This window comes from Hyperolius riggenbachi, chromosome 6 (assembly GCF_040937935.1).
Source record: "Hyperolius riggenbachi isolate aHypRig1 chromosome 6, aHypRig1.pri, whole genome shotgun sequence".
NCBI lineage: Eukaryota > Metazoa > Chordata > Amphibia > Anura > Hyperoliidae > Hyperolius > Hyperolius riggenbachi.
Window position 1 is genome coordinate 299,076,874 of NC_090651.1, and position 21,039 is coordinate 299,097,912.

Consider the following 21,039-nt stretch of genomic DNA (forward strand, 5'->3'; position numbering starts at 1 on the left):
CGGCGGATGGAGGGAGAACTGCAGCCCTGGATCCCAAGGAGGTGAAAGTGCTGGGGCTGCTGCAGACTTTCTAGCAACATGATTTCTTCCCCGGTTTTAGGGTCTTAAAGAGAACCAGAGATCCTGTAAAGAAAAGAAGTTATACATACCTGGGGCTTCCTCCAGCCCCATAAGCGCTGATCGATCCCACGCCGCCGTCCAGCGCTGCCCGCAGCTATGAGAACTGGGACCCCACTCTGCCGCCAGTCGGAGCCAGTCTAGCTTAGCAGAGGTGCGCTCTTTGCGTATTTCTGCAGCATTGTATGGAGAGATACGTAGAGGGCGCACTTCTCCTGTGTAGCCCGGCTCCGATGACGTCAGCGATGAGACCCCGTTCTCGTAGTTGAGGGCAGCGCTGGACGGCGGCGTGGGATCGATCAGCGCGTATGGGACTGGAGGAAGCCCCAGGTATGTATAGCTTCTTTTCTTTACAGGATCTCTGGTTCCCTTTAAAGCCTGCAAAAAAATTGCTCAGTTTTTTAGACCCTAAAATCCAAAATAATCAAACCACCAGGGAGGTTAGCATGAGTTATCAGTTTTTCTGTGCACGAAAACTGTCAAGTGTGTCCCCTGCCTGCCTAGACCACATGGTGGAGTGTGAGTCCAGGCTATGAGCTGATTTTAGCACATGATCAGCAGAGATTGTACTCCGCCCTCTTGGCTGTCATACAGCACACAGACAAAGCCTGTGTCACCTCTTGCCAGCACTGCAGGAAATAAAGCTCTTGCATAAAGCATGATGGCAACAAAGTGGGGAATTTGCTCTGCAGGGAAGATTAGCAATGACTTTGTGGTTGCTCTGCAGACACTGCCAGCTGAGGAACACCAGGTAAGTGAGAAGAGTCTCATGTCTCCAGAATAAACTGTACAGTACAGTACTCACTGCAGGCCGAGCACTACAGCTGTGCAACAGATGAACTCTGTGCCAACCAGAGCCCGATAGCAACAATCTGCAATAGAAATTTTAGTTGCTGCCTACAAAATCAGCAATCTTAAAATTGAAAACAATAAAAAAAGTTTAAGGCCTCTTACACAGTAAGACGTTGCGTTTGATGCGACGTTAAGGTCACATAACGTGCCCCTAACGCAACGCATTGAAAGACTATAACTTGGACGTTATGTAGCCCTGCGTTTGGTGCACCGTTTTTGTCGCACAGTGATAGAACGAAAACGGCGCATGCGTTACAAAAAAAAAAGAAAACATTACTGAGCATGTGCAAACAGTCTAACGCAGCTAAAAACGTGTATAACGCACAGCATGCAGCACTTTCATTTAACGTGCAGCGTTAGACACCAACGCAACGTCTGCACTGTGAACAGCCCATTGATTTTTCATTGCTGGAAGTTATTGTGCGTTACATGTTCTTGTAATGTGCGTGAAAGAGCCCTTAAAGAACACAATTTTTATGAGATACAAAAATAAATATAATTATAAAAATTCCAGGGCATGTAAGGAAAGTTCTAGGCGCTAGTCAATTTGAGGTGACCTAGCGAAAGGAGGAACATATCTGCATTGACAGCACCCTCTACATAGGCCTCAATTCACTAAGGGCAGATTGTTAAAATCATTTAGGTCTTTAAAATACAACATTCAGCATTTTACAGTTTTTTTTACACTTGAACAAACATGCTTCAATTCACTTAGCCCTGCTCGGTAAGTCTCACTTAACAGCTGTGGAGCAGGTCAGGCAAAAAGCTGTGAGTCTGTGTGCATGAGTCGGGGGTTTTCTGTCCAGTGCATCCCCGGCGTCCCTTTAGATGTGCTGCAGCCACCAGGGGGAGCACTTCTGTATAAGAGTATACAGATATTCATATCTAAAGGGATGCAGAAAAGCATTTTAAAAAGTCTCCTTCCCCTGCTCTGCCATTCAGGTGAGAAGCAGGGCTGTGTGGCTCTCCCTATTGGCTGTCAGCTACATCTGTCAATATGTTACAGCATGGAGAGTGACAGTTATTGGCTGGTGGTAAATACTGAAGGAGGTAAATACAGAACCATTTTGTTTGATTTAATGAATGCTTTAGGTTTTATGAATTTCAATTTCTTGAGGTATTTGCCACACAAGTCGGTAGTTTACCTCACTTGTTGGTCATTTTGCTTTTCAGTCCGGTAGGTTTAGTGAATTGGCATTTGGCAAAATGATCAGTAAAATCAGCTATTTTCAGCATTACCGAATGTGGCAATGCTTAGTGAATTGAGGCCAAAGTGTTGTATTTGGCTGATTAGCGTGGGCGTAGTGATTATTACAACTTATCTGACACCCAAAGGTTCTAGAGGGTGCTGTCATTGGAGAACTGATGAAACAGCAACCAATAACGTGAGTGGAATTTTTCTATGAGGTTTCCCGCTGGGGCACCTCGAGTAGACTCGTCCCAAGTTCTATAGCCATGCAATAATTTCTACAACTAGCAATAAAAAAGACTGGTACTCCAGAGCAAACTCCCAGAGCAGTCTGAAAAAAGCTGTCTTTAAAATAATTTAGAAAGTATAAATTACGTATACGTTATATGTGCAAACATATTGGAAAACTCAGATTCCTATCAATCTCTGTTGGGCCCCTTTTCCATAGGAAAAAGTTTTCTAAAAAAGAGACACATTGGCGCAGCGCATAAAATGATTTACTCCTGCTACTAAGGCAAGTGGGGTAAAGGGTCCCACAATTCAAAAAAAAAATTATGATATAATGATTTGTATGTGTAGTACGGCTAAGAAATAAAACATTAGGAGCAGAGACATAATAATATGTCTAATATTGTTTTCAGTACAGGAAGAGTTAACAACTTTAAGACCGCGTCACGCCAACGGGCGTGATCGCTGCAGCAGCCCCAGGACTGCCTAATGCCAATTGACGTAAAGTTCTGGGGTTGGCTTTTGCAGGAGATCGCGCATGCGGATGCGCGTGCATCTGCGTTGGAAGGCGGAGCTTCAGTTTCCCAGCAGCGATCGCCAGTCGGAGACTGTTAGATGGCGAAACCACAGTCTAATGATCCCATACAGCGCTGCGATCTAAGGCAGCGCTGTACTGGGGACAGCCGTGTGACGCAGCTATCTCCTCCATTGGCTCAGGGGTTGGCGGGGGGAGGGAGTTCGGGTTTGTTAAAAAAAAATAGAGAACTGTATTAGAAAAATAAACATATAAATATTTGCAAAAAAAAATGGTGGGGTTGGAGGGGATCAGACCCTACCCACTGAAAGCTCTGTTAGTGGAGAGAAAAGGGGGAGGGGAATCACTTGTGTGCTGAGTTGTGCGGCCCTGCAGCGAGGCCTTAAAGGATACCAGAAGTGACATGTGACATGATGAGATAGACATGTGTATGTACAGTGCCTAGCACACAAATAACTATGCTGTGTTCTGTTTTTTCTTTCTCTGCCTGAAAGAGTTAAATATCAGGTTTGTAAGTGGCTGACTCAGTCCTGACTCAGACAGGAAGTGACTACAGTGTGAGCCTCACTGATGATAAATTCCAAATATAAAACACTTTCCTAGCAGAAAATGACTTCTGAGAGCAAGAAAGAGATAAAAAGGGAAATGGCCTTTAGTATGTTTAACACTGCGGTCCTCAAGTGGTTAAAGGGAAGGTTCAGGGTGGCTACAAAAAAAATAAAAATGCAAATCCACTTACCTGGGGCTTCTTCCAGCCCGTGGCAGGCAGGACGTGCCCTCGGCTCCGCAGGCTCCCAGTCTCCTCCGGTGGCCGACCCGACCTGGCCAGGTTGGCTGCCAGGTCGGGCGCTTCTGCGCTCCAAAATGCGCCTCACGGGGGCGCGCTGACGTCATCGGACGTCCTCTGGGCTGTACTGCGCAGACGCAGAACTACTGCGCCTGCGCAGTACTGCCCGGAGGACGTCCGATGACGCATTTTGGAGCGCAGAAGAGCCCGACCTGGCAGCCAACCTGGCCAGGTCGGGTCGGCCACCGGAGGAGACCGGGAGCCTGCGGAGCGGTGCCGAGGGCATGTCCTGCCTGCCACGAGCTGGAGGAAACCCCAGGTAAGTGGATTCGCATTTTTATTTTATTTTTTTAAGCCACCCTGAACCTTCCCTTTAAGAAACTCCATTTGTTATCTAAAAAAGCCATTGAGCTACATGACTTTCAAAGTCACAAAGAGGTCTGTCTTCTGAAGCTTATTATCTCAAATGTCAGTCACTTTATTTTCTTTTTCTCTCCAGCGGACAGGTCAATAGTTCACTGGGCTGCTCTGTAAAATCATTTAGAATGCTGAGTAGTGTGTAAACTGTAAATATTAGAGAATGATGCAATGTTATTAAAAAAAATTATATAACTAAAAATAAAAATATGAGAATATTTTCTTTGCTACTTATCTTCTAGTAATTACCCGTACTACACAAACAATTCATTATATCATATCGTCTATCGAGTTGTGTTACAAGGAAACATTGAAAATCCTGACTTCATCTCCTCACTTCTCAGGTAGTGGCTGTGGCAGCCAGAGATGTCAGTCGTGCCAAGGAATTTGCCCAAAGCCATGGGATACCAAAAGTGTGCGCATCATATGAAGAGCTTGCCAGCGACCCTGACATTGGTGAGTAACTATAGCGCCACTTTTTGGCTTTACTGTTTTTGTTATAAACTAAAGTGCCAAGGATGACCCAGAACCACTAGGCAAGTATAGAGGACGAAAAGAGACTGAAAAGCCTGCCTACTAAAAAGCAATGCTCCGTGTAATTTACTTTTTTTAAAAACGTGTGATTATTCAGCTTTAACCACTTCAGCCTTCAGTCGTTTTCACTTTATGCATTCGAGCAATTTTCACCTCCCATTCATTAGCCTTCAACTTTATCATTACTTATCACAAGGAACTGATCTATATCTTGTTTTTTGCATTTTAACAGGAATAATAAGAAAAAAATGGAAAAAAATCATTATTTCTCAGTTTTCGGCCATTATAGTTTTAAAATAATACATGCCTCCATAATTAACCTATTTTGCTTCCTGGACGTAGAAACTACGTCCAGGAACCATGCGCACTACCACGTGCTCCCGCGGCCGATCGCGCGCGTGCACGCGCGCTCCCGGCCCGCGGTTCATTAGCCAGGCAATCAGTGAATCGAGCTATGGTGCCCGATCACTGATTCCTCGCCCCCGCTGAAAAAGCGACAGCTTCTCTCGGAAGCTGCGCCTTTTCTGGCTGTTACCTCCCCCATGCGTCGCTCTAAGCGTGTGTTACGCTTAGAGTGACGTCATGTAAACAAACTCAAGGCCGCCATCTTGTGGCCAAAAAGTAATACTACAACTAAAAGTAAAAAAAAATGAAAATCAACACACATTTACATTATAAACCTATTGTTTACTTCCCACCCTCCCAAAACTACCCAAATAAAATGTTTAATATAAAAAAAAAAAACATTACAATTAAAAAAAACAAAAAACATGTAAATATTTACCTAAGGGTCTAAACTTTTTAAATATCAATGTAAAGATGAACTATTTCTATATTTTTTTTATTTTAAACTTGTAATAGTGATAGATGCAAAACAGAAAAAATGCACCTTTATTTCCAAATAAAATATTGTCGCCATACATTGTGATAGGGACATATTTTAACGGTGTAATAACTGGGACATATGGGCAAATACAATACGTGAGTTTTAATTATGGAGGCATGTATTATTTTAAAACTATAATGGCTGAAAACTGAGAAATAATAATTTTTTTCCGTTTTTTTCTTATTCTTCCTGTTAAAATGCATTTACAGTAAAGTGGCTCTTAGCAAAATGTACCCCCCAAAGAAAGCCTAATTGGTGGCGGAAAAAACAAGATATAGATCAGTTCATAGTGATAAGTAGTGATAAAGTTATAGGCTAATGAATGGAAGGTGAACATTTCCCAAGTCAAAACGACGGAACGCGAATGGGTTAAAACCCACGTATTTGCCTAATAGTCCCGGGTATTACACCATTTAAATTATGTCCCTATCATAATGTATGGCACCATATTTGAAAATAAAAGTGCATTTTATAGTTTTGCATCCATCACTATTTACAAGCTTATAATAATAATAAAAAAAGAAATATTTCATTTTTACATTGATATTTAAAAAGTTTTGACCCTTAGGTATTTTTTTAATGTAAATATGTGTTTATTTATTTTATTTTTTTACATGTGGATGTAGTTTTACTTTTTGGCCACAAGATGGCAACCTTGAGTTTGTTTACATGACGTCACTCTAAGCATAACATGTACGCTTAGAGGGACGCCCCTTAGAGGGATGTAGGAGGTAGAAAAAGCGAGGCTTCCGAGAGAAGTGGTCGCTTTTCCTGCCGGGTAAAGGAATCAGTGATCGGGCACCATGTCCCGATTCATTGATTCCTGGGCTATCGATCCGTGGCCGGGAGCGGGCGGGAGCGCACATGGCCTTCTGGGCGTAGCCCAGAAGGCTTAAATGGTTAAAGAGAAACTCCGACCAAGAATTGAACTTTATACCCAATCAGTATCCCCTTTTACATGAGAAATCTATTCCTTTTCACAAACAGACCATCTGATGCAGCTACTAGTTCAGCCTGATGGGCTGAAGCCTCTATCCCTCCCATGCCTGTTCCTGATTGGCCGCCTTAGAGTGCCACCATCCCATTTACTTTAACAAAGACTAAATATCAGCACGACAACAAAGCAAATGACTTTTTTCACAGTATACTTCCTCTAATACATATATGTCAAACTCCGGCCTGTGGGCCAAATTTGGCCCTCGGTGCCATGAGATTTGGCCCTCAGATGGGTTCCCCACTTTTCATTATGTTTGGCCCTCTTAGGACCACCAGAGAAGCTATATTGGATGGTAAGCCCTAGATCACCAGGGAAGCCATATGGGGAAGATGAAAGGATGAAAACACTAGACACCAGGGGAACTGTATAGGGGAGGGAGGGGGCCACTAGACACCAGGGAACTGTATAGGGGAGAGAGGGCCACGAAACATCAGGGAACTGCCACTAGAGGTCGGCCCGCAACTTGGTCCCAAAGCTCAACTTCGTCCACTTTGTATTTGAGTTTGACACCCCTGCTCTAATATATTAAACTGTTCTGTATTTTTCTCAGATGTTATCTACATCGGTGCCATCCATCCAGCTCACAGGGACCTGGGGATAATGTATATGCAGAAAGAAAAGAATGTTCTATGTGAAAAGCCACTGGCAATGAACCTCACGGAAGTAAAAGAGCTCATCTCTGCTGCTCGCCAACACAATGTATTCTTTATGGAGGTAGTGGCTCTAATTTGTTTGTACTGTTTCTTTCCCGCACTAAAATATCCACAGAACCCCGAGATGGGCGCCGTAGTTCAATGCTAGTACATATGGCCTTGATTCATGAAGCTGGGCTGCTAAAACAGCCCAGCTTAATGTGAGGGAGCACTCGTTAAAATGAAAGAGCGGCCCCTATGCATGTCTTACATAGCAGCACTCGTTGCTATGTAAGGAGCGTGCCTTCCTTAGTTATGTTCGTCACTTACATAGTAACTTTAAATGCGGCTGGTCCTGTGTAGTATTGCGACCATGATACTTCACTATCGGCCGCTACTATCTTAATTAACATAGTTACTATACACAGTAACTATGGTCATTAATATACAGTAGTAGCGGTTGATAGTGAAGTATCGCGGTTGTGATACTTCACAGGACCAGCCACATTTAACCATTTACCGCCATCCTAACGTATTAAAACGTCATGCTTACCGCTATTAACAGCAACATGACGTTTTAATACGTCGCGCATTCCCGCCGCTGCTACCGCCGTGTGTCCGCCGCTACCGCCGCCATTACCGTCGGGATCCCGTGCTGGGCGATTGGGGAAGAGGACTGAACAGTCCTCTACCCAATCGCAGTGCCTGGAGTGAATGGACGTGACCGCGAACAGCGGCTACGTCCATTCACATAAACAGGAAATGTAACAGTTTAATAAAGTGTGTAAAAAAAAAAAAAAAAAAAAGTGAACACGTCCTATGAGTGTTCACCAGCGCCATCTTGTGGCCAAAAAGTATATTACACTTACAAAATACATACATTTTCAAGTATATACACATCATTAATAAAATTACACTTCCAACCCTCCCCCCCAAAAAAAACACTTGTAAAAAAAAAAATCAGCTTAAAAAAAAAAATAAATAGTTGCCTTAGGGACTCAGCTTTTTTTATTCTATATTTTATGGGGGAAAATTAATTTTAATTTATTACATAGGGGCTTGTAATTATGGCCAGAACAAACAGAAAAATAACCACTTATATTTCAAAATAATATACTGTCGCCATACATTGTGGTAGGGACATAATCTAAACGGTTTAATTATCGGGACCACTGGGCAAATACAACGTGTTTGTTTTATCCACAGGAGAATGTTTAATTTTAAAACTATAAAGGCTGAACACTGAGAAATAATGATTTTTTTTCTTTTTTTTTCTGTTTTTCTCATTAAAATGCATTTAGAATAAAAAAATTCTTAGCAAAATGTACTATCCACAGAAAGCCTAATTGGTGGCGAAAAAAACGAGGTATAGATCATTTTCTTGTGATAAGTAGTAATAAAGTTATTAGGGAATAAAAGGGAGGAGCGCTGACAACTGAAAATTGCTCTGGTCCGTTAGGATAAAAACCCTTGGGGGTGAACTGGTTAAAGTTATGCGCCTTACTATGTAAGCAACGTATGTAATTAAGGAAGACACGCTCCTTCACATTAAGCTGCGCAGCTTAATGAATCAAGGCCATTGAAACGTAAACCTTATTTATAGATTATTATGACCATATGTTGCTGTCTTCCTGCACTGACCTACCGAAACTTGTTCCTTTTATGTAATCTGCCTTCCGGTGTCCAACCTAGGTCTCGCCCAACCCACTGAGTGATAGTTTTACTGCCATCATCTAGCTAATGTTATATTGAAAATGTTTCGCGTTTTCAGGATTAAATTCTTGGAAAACTTGGGATGGGGATGGTTAGTTATTTGAAGCCCTAGTTCAGATAGCCATTTTTTTTAAATGTATTCAATGTTAAATTTGCAGTTAATTTGCAATGCACAATATTTTGTACATTACATGCCTGCACTGTATCCTCTCACTTACGGTAACCCATCTGGGAATCCTTGGGTATCACTCTAGGGGCCTGGTGCACTAACCAGACATAATATTGCCAGTGGAACCAGCACACGGCAGTATTACTGGTCAGGGGCGTAACTAGAAATCACTGGGCCCCCCGCGATATTTAAGGTGGCCATACACTCGTTACATTAGCAGCAGATAGATCATCAGATAGATTTCTGATCTATCTGATGTGTTTAGGAACATTTTTTACTAGGAACAGATTTCCAATAGATTTCAGTACGAAATCTATTGAAAATCGATCTGACGGCATTTTGTTGCCATCAGATTTCCATTAGGTCCAATGCAAAATGGTAAGCAATCTCAATCGATCGATCGATTGGCCGCTAATCAGCTCAGTGTATGGGCCCCTTAAGGATGACCCCCCTCCAATTTCTGCACTGGTAAACGAGAACCAGTGGTAATCATTTGGCTAGTGAACACTTGAATGTTATCTACATCGGTGCCATCCATCCAGCTCACAGGGACCTGGGATAATGTATATGCAGAAAGAAAAGAATGTTCTATGTGAAAAGCCACTGGCCATGAACCTCACGGAAGTAAAAGAACTAATCTCTGCTGCTCGCCAACACAATGTATTCTTTATGGAGGTATATACAGTTCCCTGGTGTTTAGTGATTCCCCCTTCTCCCCTCTCTCCCCTCTTCAATTCGCCAGTGTCTAGTGGACCTGGTATCTAGTGGACCCCCTCCCTCCCCTATATAGTTCTTTGGTATTTAGTGACCCCCTCTTCCCTCTTCTATACTTATACTCTAGTCTATACTATGTTGTATACTCACATCAGTAGGAGTAAGCCTCTGGTTGCTCTGCAACCCTTGCTGCCAGCTAGGAACCACCGTGCGTGAACGTCGCCTCACTGTGCAGGCGTCACTGGGTTTTCACCTGCACAGTAGCACAGAGCCCCTTGGTACATGGAGAAAAGAGCTGTGCATGAGCGGTTCCGTGCTACTCTGCAGATGCAGGCCATGCCTTGCGCCTTTGCTCGTACACAGAGGGAAGCGTGGCAGCTCTGACTTTTATGTTCCCGGCACAGAGCAGTAGGGGCGTAGGGAGGCCGGGGAAGCATCTGGACCATTCAGAGGCTCCCCCCTACTAAACTATCTACTTTTTTTTCTTTAAATGTTACAGGTACACTTTAAGCTTCAAACACGTTCTAAACTTTACAAGTACTCAAGTATATTATGCTATATTTTCTTTTTGTTAATTCTCTGTATAGGCATTTTGGAGCAGATTCTTCCCAGTGTATGAACAGATCCGCACTCTGTTGAGTGAGAAAGCCATTGGAGAGGTGAAGCTTGTGCGGGCGGAGTTTGGCGTGAACTTGCTTCATGTTGCCCGTACAGTGGAGCAGGAGCTGGGCGGAGGGGCTCTGTTGGACATTGGATGTTACTGTGTCCAGTTTGCATTAACGGCGTTCAGTGGAGAGAAGCCGGATTCTATAACTGCCAAAGGATTTCTACACGAGACCGGTTAGCTTTACATAACTATTATAATTACTATGGCTTTCTGTATATGCTAAATGCATGAGGATTGACATATGATCTATGTTCTCAATCATGTAACCATTTCCCATTGACAGGGGTGGATGAAACGGTTACAATTATCCTTCAATATCCAGGAAAACGCCAGGCAGTCCTAACCTGCACCTTTGTGACTGAACTGCCAAACCAAGCTGTGATATGTGGCACAAAAGGCATGATTCAGGTATAATGGGCTATTTACTTTAAAGGACAACTGAAGTGAGAGGTATATGGAGGCTGCCATTTTTATTTCCTTTTAAACAATACCAGTTGCCTGTGGAGATGGCCCGATCAGTTCGCCCGGAGGGTAGTTCACGCGAATCTTTGCTGTCCACGTCAAATAGCGAATTTTTATGTGCGTTCACCCCGCCTTCTATACTTGTCATTGGGCTAAATTTTGGCCCTCTATATCACAGTCAGCAGACACATGGCAGCCAATCAGGCTGCCCCCCCCCCCCCTTATAAAAGGCAGCAGCGTAGGCCATGTTCTCACTCTGTCTGCTGCCTGTTTAGTGAGAGAAGGGAGAGACATTGCTTTAGAGATAGGGAAAGCATTAGTTAGGCTTGTTTGCTTGCTCCTCGCTGAAATTTGTTGCTGAAAGCATCCCAAAACAGCTTTTTTTGAGGGCTAATATTCTTCAGATTTGTGTGTGTGTGTGTGTGTGTGTGTGTGTGTATCTGTAACACAGACGCATAGATACAGCCCTGTTGCAGCTGACCCTTGCTTGCTGACACACTGTATTACCACCAGTGCATTTCTTCCCACTCTATTTGTGTGATTTAACTTACTAAAGCATAGCTCTCTTTGTGGGTGACACTGCATAGATACAGCCCACAGACAGTTGCTGCCTGCTTGATATTTGTAGTCTCCCTGTCTGACAGCACACTGTATTAGACAAGTGGCACAGTGCATATCTTTCCACTGCATCTGTGTGACTGCACACTGTAATAGAGCAGTGCATATCTTTCCACTGCATCTGTGTGACTGTACACTGTATTAGACCAGTGTATATCTTTCCACTGCATCTGTGTGACAGCACACTGTATTAGACCAGTGCATATCTTTCCACTGCATCTGTGTGACTGCACACTGTATTAGACCAGTGCATATATTTCCACTGCATCTGTGTGACTGCACACTGTATTAGACCAGTGCATATCTTTCCACTGCATCTGTGTGACTGCACATTGTTTTAGACCAGTGCATATCTTTCCACTGCATCTGTGTGACTGCACACTGTATTAGACCAGTGTATATCTTTCCACTATATTTGTGTGACAGCACACCGTATTAGACCAGTGGATATATCTTTGTGTGTGTTAAAGTACACAGCCCAGTGATACACACACACATCTGCTGTGTATTTGACACTGATTGCGTGCCTCTTTGTGATTACACACACTGTGTACCACTATTGGATACTGTTAGTAGTACTGCATACCCTCAATATGGGAAAAATAACAGGCAGAGGTAGGCCACCTCACAGGTATTTGAGGTCATGCTGGTGTGATTTTGTGCGGCCCTTTTCCAAAGTACAGTGTTCAGAAGGCAGGTACCCTCAACCCCCAAGATTCTGAGAACGTGGTTGGCTTAAACAGCGCACCACATCTTCTACAGCTTCCGCACAGAACCTCCTTGACGCACCGTCCTCCTCCTGCTCAACTTCTGGTTTCACACAAAAACTTAACACTACTACCACTAGCAACCCAGCTGCTCCACTTGATGTGTCAGAGGAGTTATTCACACATGATGCATTTAGTGATACACTTGGGGTCATCGAGCCAACATGCCCTTCAACGCCTGCTATTGCCACCACCCGAATGCCGACATTCCAAAGCTCACCAGTGTGGCATTTTTTTGTTTGTTTGTGTGCCTCTGATACCAGCAATGCCATCTGCAACCTCTGCCAAAGGAAACTGAGTCGTGGGAAGCCCAACACCCAACTAGGGACAACTGCTTTGCGAAGGCACCTGATCGCAAAACACAAACACCAATGGTATGCACACATTAATAAAAGCAGCACACAAATATAAACAGCCTTTGCGGCTGTTTGCGGCGGTGCGTTAAACAGTGAGTTTGGTCTGTCGGTGTGAAGCAGTACACTACTTACACTACCTGATCGATGTATACACAAGAAAGATGTTTTAAAGCATTTTATGCCACCAATTTAGCAATGCAATGTGATTTCTGCCCTTTAGGGATTATAACCCTGCTCTGCGTCAAATAAGTAATTTTCCCAGGAACTTTGGGCGTGTATCCCACTCCGCCATGCCCGCCTCCAGATGTTAGACCTCTTGAAACCACTTTTCCATCACTTTTGTAACCAGAAAGAATTTTTGTAGTTTTTAAAATTCGCCTGCCCATTGAAGTCTATTGCAGTTCGCCCGGTTTTCGTATTCTCAAACTTTTTTGCGAGTTCGCGAATGCAAAAATTGGCCATCTCTAGTTGCCTGGCAGCCCTGCTGATCTATTTGTCTGCAGTAGTGCCCAAATAACACCATAAACAAGCATGCAGCTAATCTAGTCAGCAGTGATGTGCAATGGATTAAATCCGGATGAAATCCGAAAACGTTTCATCCAGATAATTAATGCAGCTGAGCAGCCTTCTTCTTTCATCCTCCCATGGCGCTTCCCATACTGCATTCCAAACCGCGTCACGTGACTACAAACACTTCCTCCTTCAACTCGGAAGGAGGAAGTGTTTGTAGTCACGTGACCACCGCTTGGAACGTGGCGTGGGAGGCGCCGTGGGACGGATGAAAGAAGAAGGCTGCTGGGTACGTTTAAGCCCCCCCCCCCCCCACACACCTTCCCGCTCAGCTGCATTAAAGTGGAATATAACCCTGCATTTCAACTTTGCTCTAAACCATTATTTACAGCATATTATATGCAACCAGCAATTTTTTTTTTTTACTAGACCAGCATTGGAAGGGTTACACACAGAGCTTTAAAGTTCCGTGGAGAGAACTGCTCCCCGCAGCCAAAGTTTAGATAGATACATTTAAGTAAACAGAATGTAACAAGTGAGGAAACTCACGCTTACTGTACATTTTTGTGATCGCAATTAGCACTTTTTAACATTGCCATTGCTAAAAAGTGCTGCATGCACCGTGTTTGCGTTTACCACAAATCGCGAATGATTGCGACCGTGAGATCACTGCCATATACTTTACATTACACTAGCGCTTTTAAAAGCGATCAATTAGTGTTTGCTCACCTGCTTTTGCTGCGTGTGTGCAGCAGCAGAAAGACTGGTGTTCTGAGGAGCAGCAGCATTGTCAGTCCCCGGAGAGCAGACATCGCAAGGTGCAGTCTAGCACCCAAAGTACCTGCACTCAGAACCCACATAACACACAACGCCCACCCATAGCTAGCACCCAGTGCAGGCATGGCACCAAGTATTCGCACCTATGATACCCAGTACCTGCACCCAACACCCACATGCTTCATCTGCAGTAGTTCCAGTTGCACTAAGCCTCCACTTAGTGCCCAGTACAAACACCAAGCACTCACATATGACATCCAGTACTTGCACCCAGAACTCACAAGGGACTGAGTACCTGCAATCAACACCTACATGATAGTTGATACACACCCATACAGCCAGAATCCACATGACACCCTGTGTCAGCACCTAGTACCCACATGGCACCCGGCATCTGCCTTTAGCACCCACATGACAACAAATACCCCACTATCCAGCATCCATCACCCATATGTCACCATGTACTCACTCCCAGTACCCACTTGGCACTCAGTATTGGCACCTAAGACCCACATACCCCCATAATCAACACCCACATGGCACAGTACTCACACGTCACCAAGTTCCAAAGCCATTATATGCACCCAGTACCCATCTATGGCCAGCACCCAAATAGCACCCAGTACCCATCCTTGGTCCGAACCCATATGAGACTCAGTACTCTCCCATGGCACACATCCAGACCACACATGGCACTCCCTACTAACATGTCCAACACTCACATGTCTCCCTGTACCAATTAACACTCACATGGCACCCACTATTGTTTATCACCATCTGGCACTCATTCAGCACCCAATACTGCATAGCACCCACTGCAAATAAACACCCAATACAAACTGGACCTTGGTGCCCACAGCAGCTTGACACAGACTGTACTTTGGCATCTCGACACCCACTGCAACTTAGCACAAAGTGAACCTTTGCATCTTACCACCCACTGTATCTGGGCACCCGCTGCACCTTGGCACTTACTGCAGTTTTGCATCTACTAATGCTCAGCAACCACTGTGTATTGGTAACCCCTTCTTCTTTGCCTGAAAAGAGGCTTGGGTGCTGATCAAGAGGGACAGAGGTCCCAGTAATGAAAGGTGAGTCTGTGCCTCCACTGTGGGCTCCACTGTGCCCACTCTAACCTACTAACAGTGGGCACCTACCACTGGTGATTTGAGGGTGGTGGCGCCAAAAGAGTTGGTTGAAAGGAGACACAAAGTCTGCCTGATACTGCTATAAAGGTGTGTGTGTGTGTGTGTGTGTGTGTGTGTGTGTGTGTGTGTGTGTGTGTGTGTGTGTGTGTGTGTGTGTGTGTGTGTGTGTGTGTGTGTGTGTGTGTGTGTGTGTGTGTGTGTGTGTGTTAAAACTGCCTTCTGCTTTTTAGAGAGGGGATATTACATACACAATTTAGCATGATTTATCAATTTCAAATTTGAGCACCACCCCTGTGAGGATCCTCTGCATGGCCCTGCCCCTTCCTGCAGCACCCACACTGACCTCTACTTTTCCAAGCACCCACCCCTTCCCCTCATAGCTGGCACCCAGTACTCACACTCACATGACGCCAAGTATCTGCACCCTGGCCTAAAATTGCACCCAGTACTCACACCTGCACACAGCTTTCACATGGCCCCCACTATCTGCACCAAGCACCCACTTAACCCGTACCCGCACCTAAAGTACCTGCATTCAAAACCCATGTGATAACCAAAGCCCACCCATAGCCAGTACCCAGTACAGGCATGGTGCCAAGTATTCGCACCCATGTCACATTCAGTACCTGTACCCAGCACCCACATGACTTCCAGTACATGCACCCAGATCTTACATGGCACTAAGTACTTGCAATCAACACCCGCATCACACTCGATACCCAACTGTAGCCAGAACCCACATGACACTCTGTGCTCACACTCAGAACCCACATCGCACCCAGTATCTGCATTCAGCACCCACATGACAACCAATACCCCCATAGCCAGAAACGAGGAGGGGGGCATGCAGGGGAAGACGTTGCCAGGCCGCTTTTTTTAAATTTGAGCACCCCCCACTTAAGGACCCTCTGCACGGCCCTGGTGCAGATAGTGTAAGTTGCAGACAACCTCCACTGTGCCACCTCTCTTCCCCCATCCCTCTGTCCCTCCTTCTGTTCCCCTTGTGCCCTCTTCTGTCCCCTTTGTGCTTTCTTCTGTCCCCTTGTGCATCCTTTAGTCCCCCGTGCCACCTTTGCCTCCTTGTTCCTCCTTATTTTGCCCTTTGTGCCCCCTTCTTTTGCCCTTTGTGCCTCCTTCTGTACCCCTGTGCCTACTCCTTTTCCACTTTGTACCTCCTTCTGTCCCCCTTTGTGCCTCCTTCTGTGCACGCAACCCACACGTGCACCACCGCTCCTCCATGTATGAGTTCTGAGACAAGGGTGGTTTTTGGAGAGCTGACATTTGATTTGTACTGTTAAAGGAAGGAGCAAGGGGAATTACCGGGAAAAGTTGAGGAGAAGCTTCCTGTTAATTGGCCCCTCAGATTTCCATAGCTTAGACTCAGAGAGAAACCTGCTGATTATGTGTTTAGTGTCACAATAAAGATAAGAGCCTCCTGCTGGAGCTGCATGAGATGAGACTACAAAAGCACATATGCTGGATACACACTGTGCGTTCGCGCACTCGATTTCTCGCTCGATTCCCGTCGATTCGTTTATTTCCAACATGTCCGATTTGGATTTCGATGGATCGTTAGGTCGATTTGCCATACTTTACATGGCATTCGACCTAAAAATCATCGAAATTTGTTCGGAAATGATTGAATCGACGCATATCGACGGACGCGTGCGACGCGCAAACTCATGGTGTGTATCCAGCATAACTGTAATTCACTGACCACTCAGGAAACCTCATTATATTCTCAGACCGCCCAGATGAGGGTTTTGAACTCTTGCCACCTAGCTTCACAATTAAGGAAACCATAAACACAGATCAAGGTTTACTGGGTGACTTATGTTCTTCAGCCTTAGAAATCAGCCTAGTTGTAACTCACTATTCTGCTTTGCTTCAGATTCCGTCATTTATGTGGTCTCCAACAACTCTAATAGTAAATGGGCAAGAAACAAAATACACTCTTCCTCCAACTACGAAGCATTTGAATTTTTGGAACAGCACAGGCCTTAGTTATGAGGCTCAGCACGTGCGCCAATGTCTTTTGCAAGGTAAGTAGAAAGGTTTGAGTGGCATACCTTTCTTCAGTGTCCTGGTGCATAACCTTGGTGGTAAGCCATGCCACCAATCTTAGCAGCAAAAGTGAAAGCTCAGTTTACTGCATCAGCACTCCATACACACTAATAACCTTATTAGAATAAGACAGGCTAAAATATAACTTTTTATAGACAACATTAATAATTCCCTGAAAAGCTAGTGATTGCTAGTGATCGATCGACACACAGAGGGTAGAACTAGAGTTAACTCCTATCTATTGCTGCGCATATGTAATTATATTTAAAAAAAACACACAGACCCTACATGTTTCATCCCCTCAAATGGGGGATTCGTCAGGGGAACAAAAGTGCCTAGTGCAAGAGTGCCAGTGCTACAGTGCAGTATTACATAATATATACATTAATCACATCACATAGTAACAGCCTTATGGCTAGTAATCCAGCAGCCTATCTATCTATTTCTAATAAGGTCATTAGTGTGTATTATCCCAAGAAAAAAGATGAAGCTGCCACACCTTTGTGTTCTGGGTGCTTGATGTAGTAGCAAGGCAAAGCTACTTAGTAGAATCAGATAGTTGTAGAATACATCAGCACACCAGTCTTATTAAGATGCAACGCACATTTTATTGTGCAATGTTCCACATATCATCCAACAATTGTTTCCGGGGGCCACACAGGGTCCTCCTTTCTCAAGGCATGTGGTACAACGTTGTACCACATGCTTTGAGAAAGGGGGACCCTGTGTGGCTCCCGAAACAATTGTTGGATGATATGTGGAACATTGCACAATAAAATGTGCGTTTTCATCTTAATAAGACTGGTGTGCTGATGTATTCTACAACTACCTAGTGTGTATTATCCTAATCAGAATTTGTGTATTGCATCAGCAGATCACAAGATGACAGTTGTTTCGTTGCCACAGAGGGTTCCCTTCATCAGAGCATAATGCAGACCATTACAGTATATGTGTACCATATGTGTATTTAAACTTGCACTTTGATACACATATGGTGTATTGATCTGCATTAGGCTGTGTTCCAACTACAGCGGAAAACTGATATTTTTTTGTCGGTTATATTGCATCGGAAAACAGTGAACGGATCCTATTTTATAAATGGCATCCGTTCACACTTGTGAGCCTGAAACAGATCCGTTGTGGAAAGTGGACCAGACTTCTGGGCTCTCCTCGTCTTTTCCAGAAGAGTGAATGTGTTTTCCATCCCCTATGGGCTCCAAATGGAAAACAATGGACCACCGAGGTGGACACTGTCCGTTCCCGTTATTCACTCTTGGTGCTGCTCAAACCTAGCCTTATGCTCAAATGAAAGGGACATTCCATAGCCCTGAAACAATTCTCAGCTATTACCTTGTGGACTGTGGATTAGTGATGATCGTAATCAGCTAATTACGATTACGCTAAATTTTGCATACATTTTCGCAATTACGCCTATACGTAATTACGATTTGTAAATTCAATTGGTTTCGTATAGTCATTCGTAATTTCACGAAATTTTCACTTAATTTCGTGCCGACTTTGGCAGTGGATAGCAAAGCCCCCATACATGCTATTTACGCCAAAATTGCTACATATGTTGAGGAGAATAGTGAGTACAAGAAAAATAATTTTCCAAAAAGACCTTGTAGTTTTTGAGAAAAAAGATTTTAAAAATGCAAAGAAAAAATGGTTTTTAAACTAAAAAATGACAGTTTAAAAATCATTTTTCTTAGCATTTTTAAAATCGATTTTCTCAAAAACTACAAAGTCTTTTTGAAAAATTATTTTTGTGACTTGCATCCACTATTCTTCACATATGCAGCAAATTTGGTAGCAATAGCATGTATGGGGGCTTTGCTATTAACCGCTAAAGTCGGCACAAATGTATGTGAAATTTCACGAAAATTACGCAAAATTATGAAATATTACTATTTTATACGAAATTAATTACGATATTCTCTGAAATTTCGCATTACGATGCATAATTGTGAATTTCGATGCAAAATTTTGCATATGTGAAATTTCGGCCCACCACTGTGGATGGACTAACCTGAGCAAAGACATTCATTTGCTAACCTACTCTTATCTTGTACAAGGTAGGTAGTGCCAGATGTGCTTTCTTGATGCTGTGTGCTGATGTCATCTGCTTGTCGATATCACTGTTATAATTTACCAGCACATTCAGGTGGTAGGGTCACCAGTCTGCTCAATTCTGAAGACCTTGGCAATCCTAGTTTACTGCAATACGCGTATGCATAGTGGGCCATGCGGTGTTTCTTTTAAGTTCCTCCTCTATCTACATCATACAAGTCAAACTCCAGCCTGCGGGCCAAATCTGGCCCTCAGAGCCATTAAATTTGGCCCTCGAGTGGTTTCCCCACTTTGCATTATGTTTGGCCCACTCTAGACCACTAGGGAAGCTATATTGGAGGTGAAGTCCTAGAACACTAGGGAAGCCATATGGGGGAGGTAGGGGAAAAGCCGTAAACACCAGGGAACTGTATAGGGGAGGGTGGGAACCTCTAGACACCAGGGAACTGTATAGGGAAAGGAGGACCACTAGACAACAAGGAACTGTATTGTAGTCGGAGGGCGGCCATCAGACACCTGGGAACTTTATAAAGGTGGAAGGTGGCCAGTAGAAATTGAGGTTGGCCCGTGACGAGGTCCCAGTGTACAATTTCGGCCCACTTGGTATTTGAGTTTGACACCCCTGATGTGAACCTTCACTTAGGTTCCTTTTAGTCACTTACATACGGTAATCCTAGTGATTCTGGTTCACCAAGACCTTCCTGGGTATTCCATAAAATCTCTTCCAGTGATTGGTATTGAAAGATAATTGTGACTGACATCTGAGTGCACTTATATAATTTGTCATTACAGGATTAAAAGAGAGCCCAGTGATGAGTTTTGCAGAGAGTGAACACATCTGAGTGCACTTATATAATTTGTCATTACAGGATTAAAAGAGAGCCCAGTGATGAGTTTTGCAGAGAGTGAACTGCTGGCCAGAATCATGGAGGAGGTCCACACCCAGCTGGGAATCAGTCACAACAAAGCATGAATACAAATACCCACAGACAGTGCAGTTGTTTAAATAAAGCTTTTCAAAAACTGCTCTTTGTTGTTCACTTGCACAGTTCTAATGATCTGAGTTCTAATAATACTGACATATAATTAGCTGATGTGGATAAGAATGCTGTAAAACAAATGTGTGCATGCCTCCCAACCATTCCGGGCTTGCCAGGACTGTCCCAGGTTGGGAAGCATGGTCCAGTGTCCTGCTGCACCCCAAGTTGCCCGAAGGCAGCAGAGGGATCACAGCCACGGGCTGAGCCGCTGTAATGAAAGCCCGGGTAATGCATCTCAAGTTCAGATCCAGGGCTGTGGAGTCATGCCGTGCTGTCATTACAGCTAGCTCGGTGTGGCTAATAGAGCGATACTGGAACCACAGAGAGGTGGGAGTCACTTACCTACTATTGCAGTCAGCGCAGCTCTCTGCATACACAAAGAGGGAAACCACCAGTGACAAGTGAACTGTATAGGGGAGGGAGGACCACTAGTTACCAGGGAGCTGTATAATGGAGGGAAGGGGAACTCTAGACACCAGGAAACGTGTATAGGTAAGGGAGGGGGCCACTAGACACCAGGGAAATTTATAGGGGAGGGAGGGCAAATCAGGAAAAAAAGGATGAATAGAGCAAAGTAGATAACGGCGTTGCCATAGGCTGCAATGATAAAAGATATGATTAGCAGAAATAGAGGGAAATTTGAGCGCATGGAGGCGCCTGATAGAATGCGGCAATAGATGGAATTTGGGGCACCTGGAAATGACAGCTATAAATAGCAGGTGCAAAGCTGTATTTTATCGGGCGCTTCCATTCGCCCACATTTCCCTCTATTGCTGCTAATCATAGCCTT

At 44.2% G+C, this 21,039-nt stretch overlaps 1 protein-coding gene across 2 annotated transcripts; it reads left to right on the forward strand.

The window, feature by feature from the left end:
- Positions 1 to 709: 709 nt before the first annotated feature.
- LOC137522814 (trans-1,2-dihydrobenzene-1,2-diol dehydrogenase-like) lies at positions 710 to 20,234 on the forward strand. 2 transcript variants are annotated; one of them, XM_068242910.1, is made up of 7 exons: positions 710 to 868; positions 4,470 to 4,581; positions 7,093 to 7,256; positions 10,358 to 10,610; positions 10,721 to 10,845; positions 16,967 to 17,117; positions 20,079 to 20,234. In XM_068242910.1, the coding sequence occupies exons 1-7, from the start codon at positions 776 to 778 to the stop codon at positions 20,180 to 20,182; spliced, it is 1,002 nt and encodes a 333-aa protein (XP_068099011.1). In that variant the 5' UTR covers positions 710 to 775; the 3' UTR covers positions 20,183 to 20,234. The 2 variants fall into 2 exon arrangements, with proteins under 2 accessions (XP_068099011.1, XP_068099012.1); XM_068242911.1 differs by lacking the exon at positions 20,079 to 20,234 and adding an exon at positions 20,002 to 20,069.
- The last annotated feature ends 805 nt before the right edge of the window (positions 20,235 to 21,039 follow it).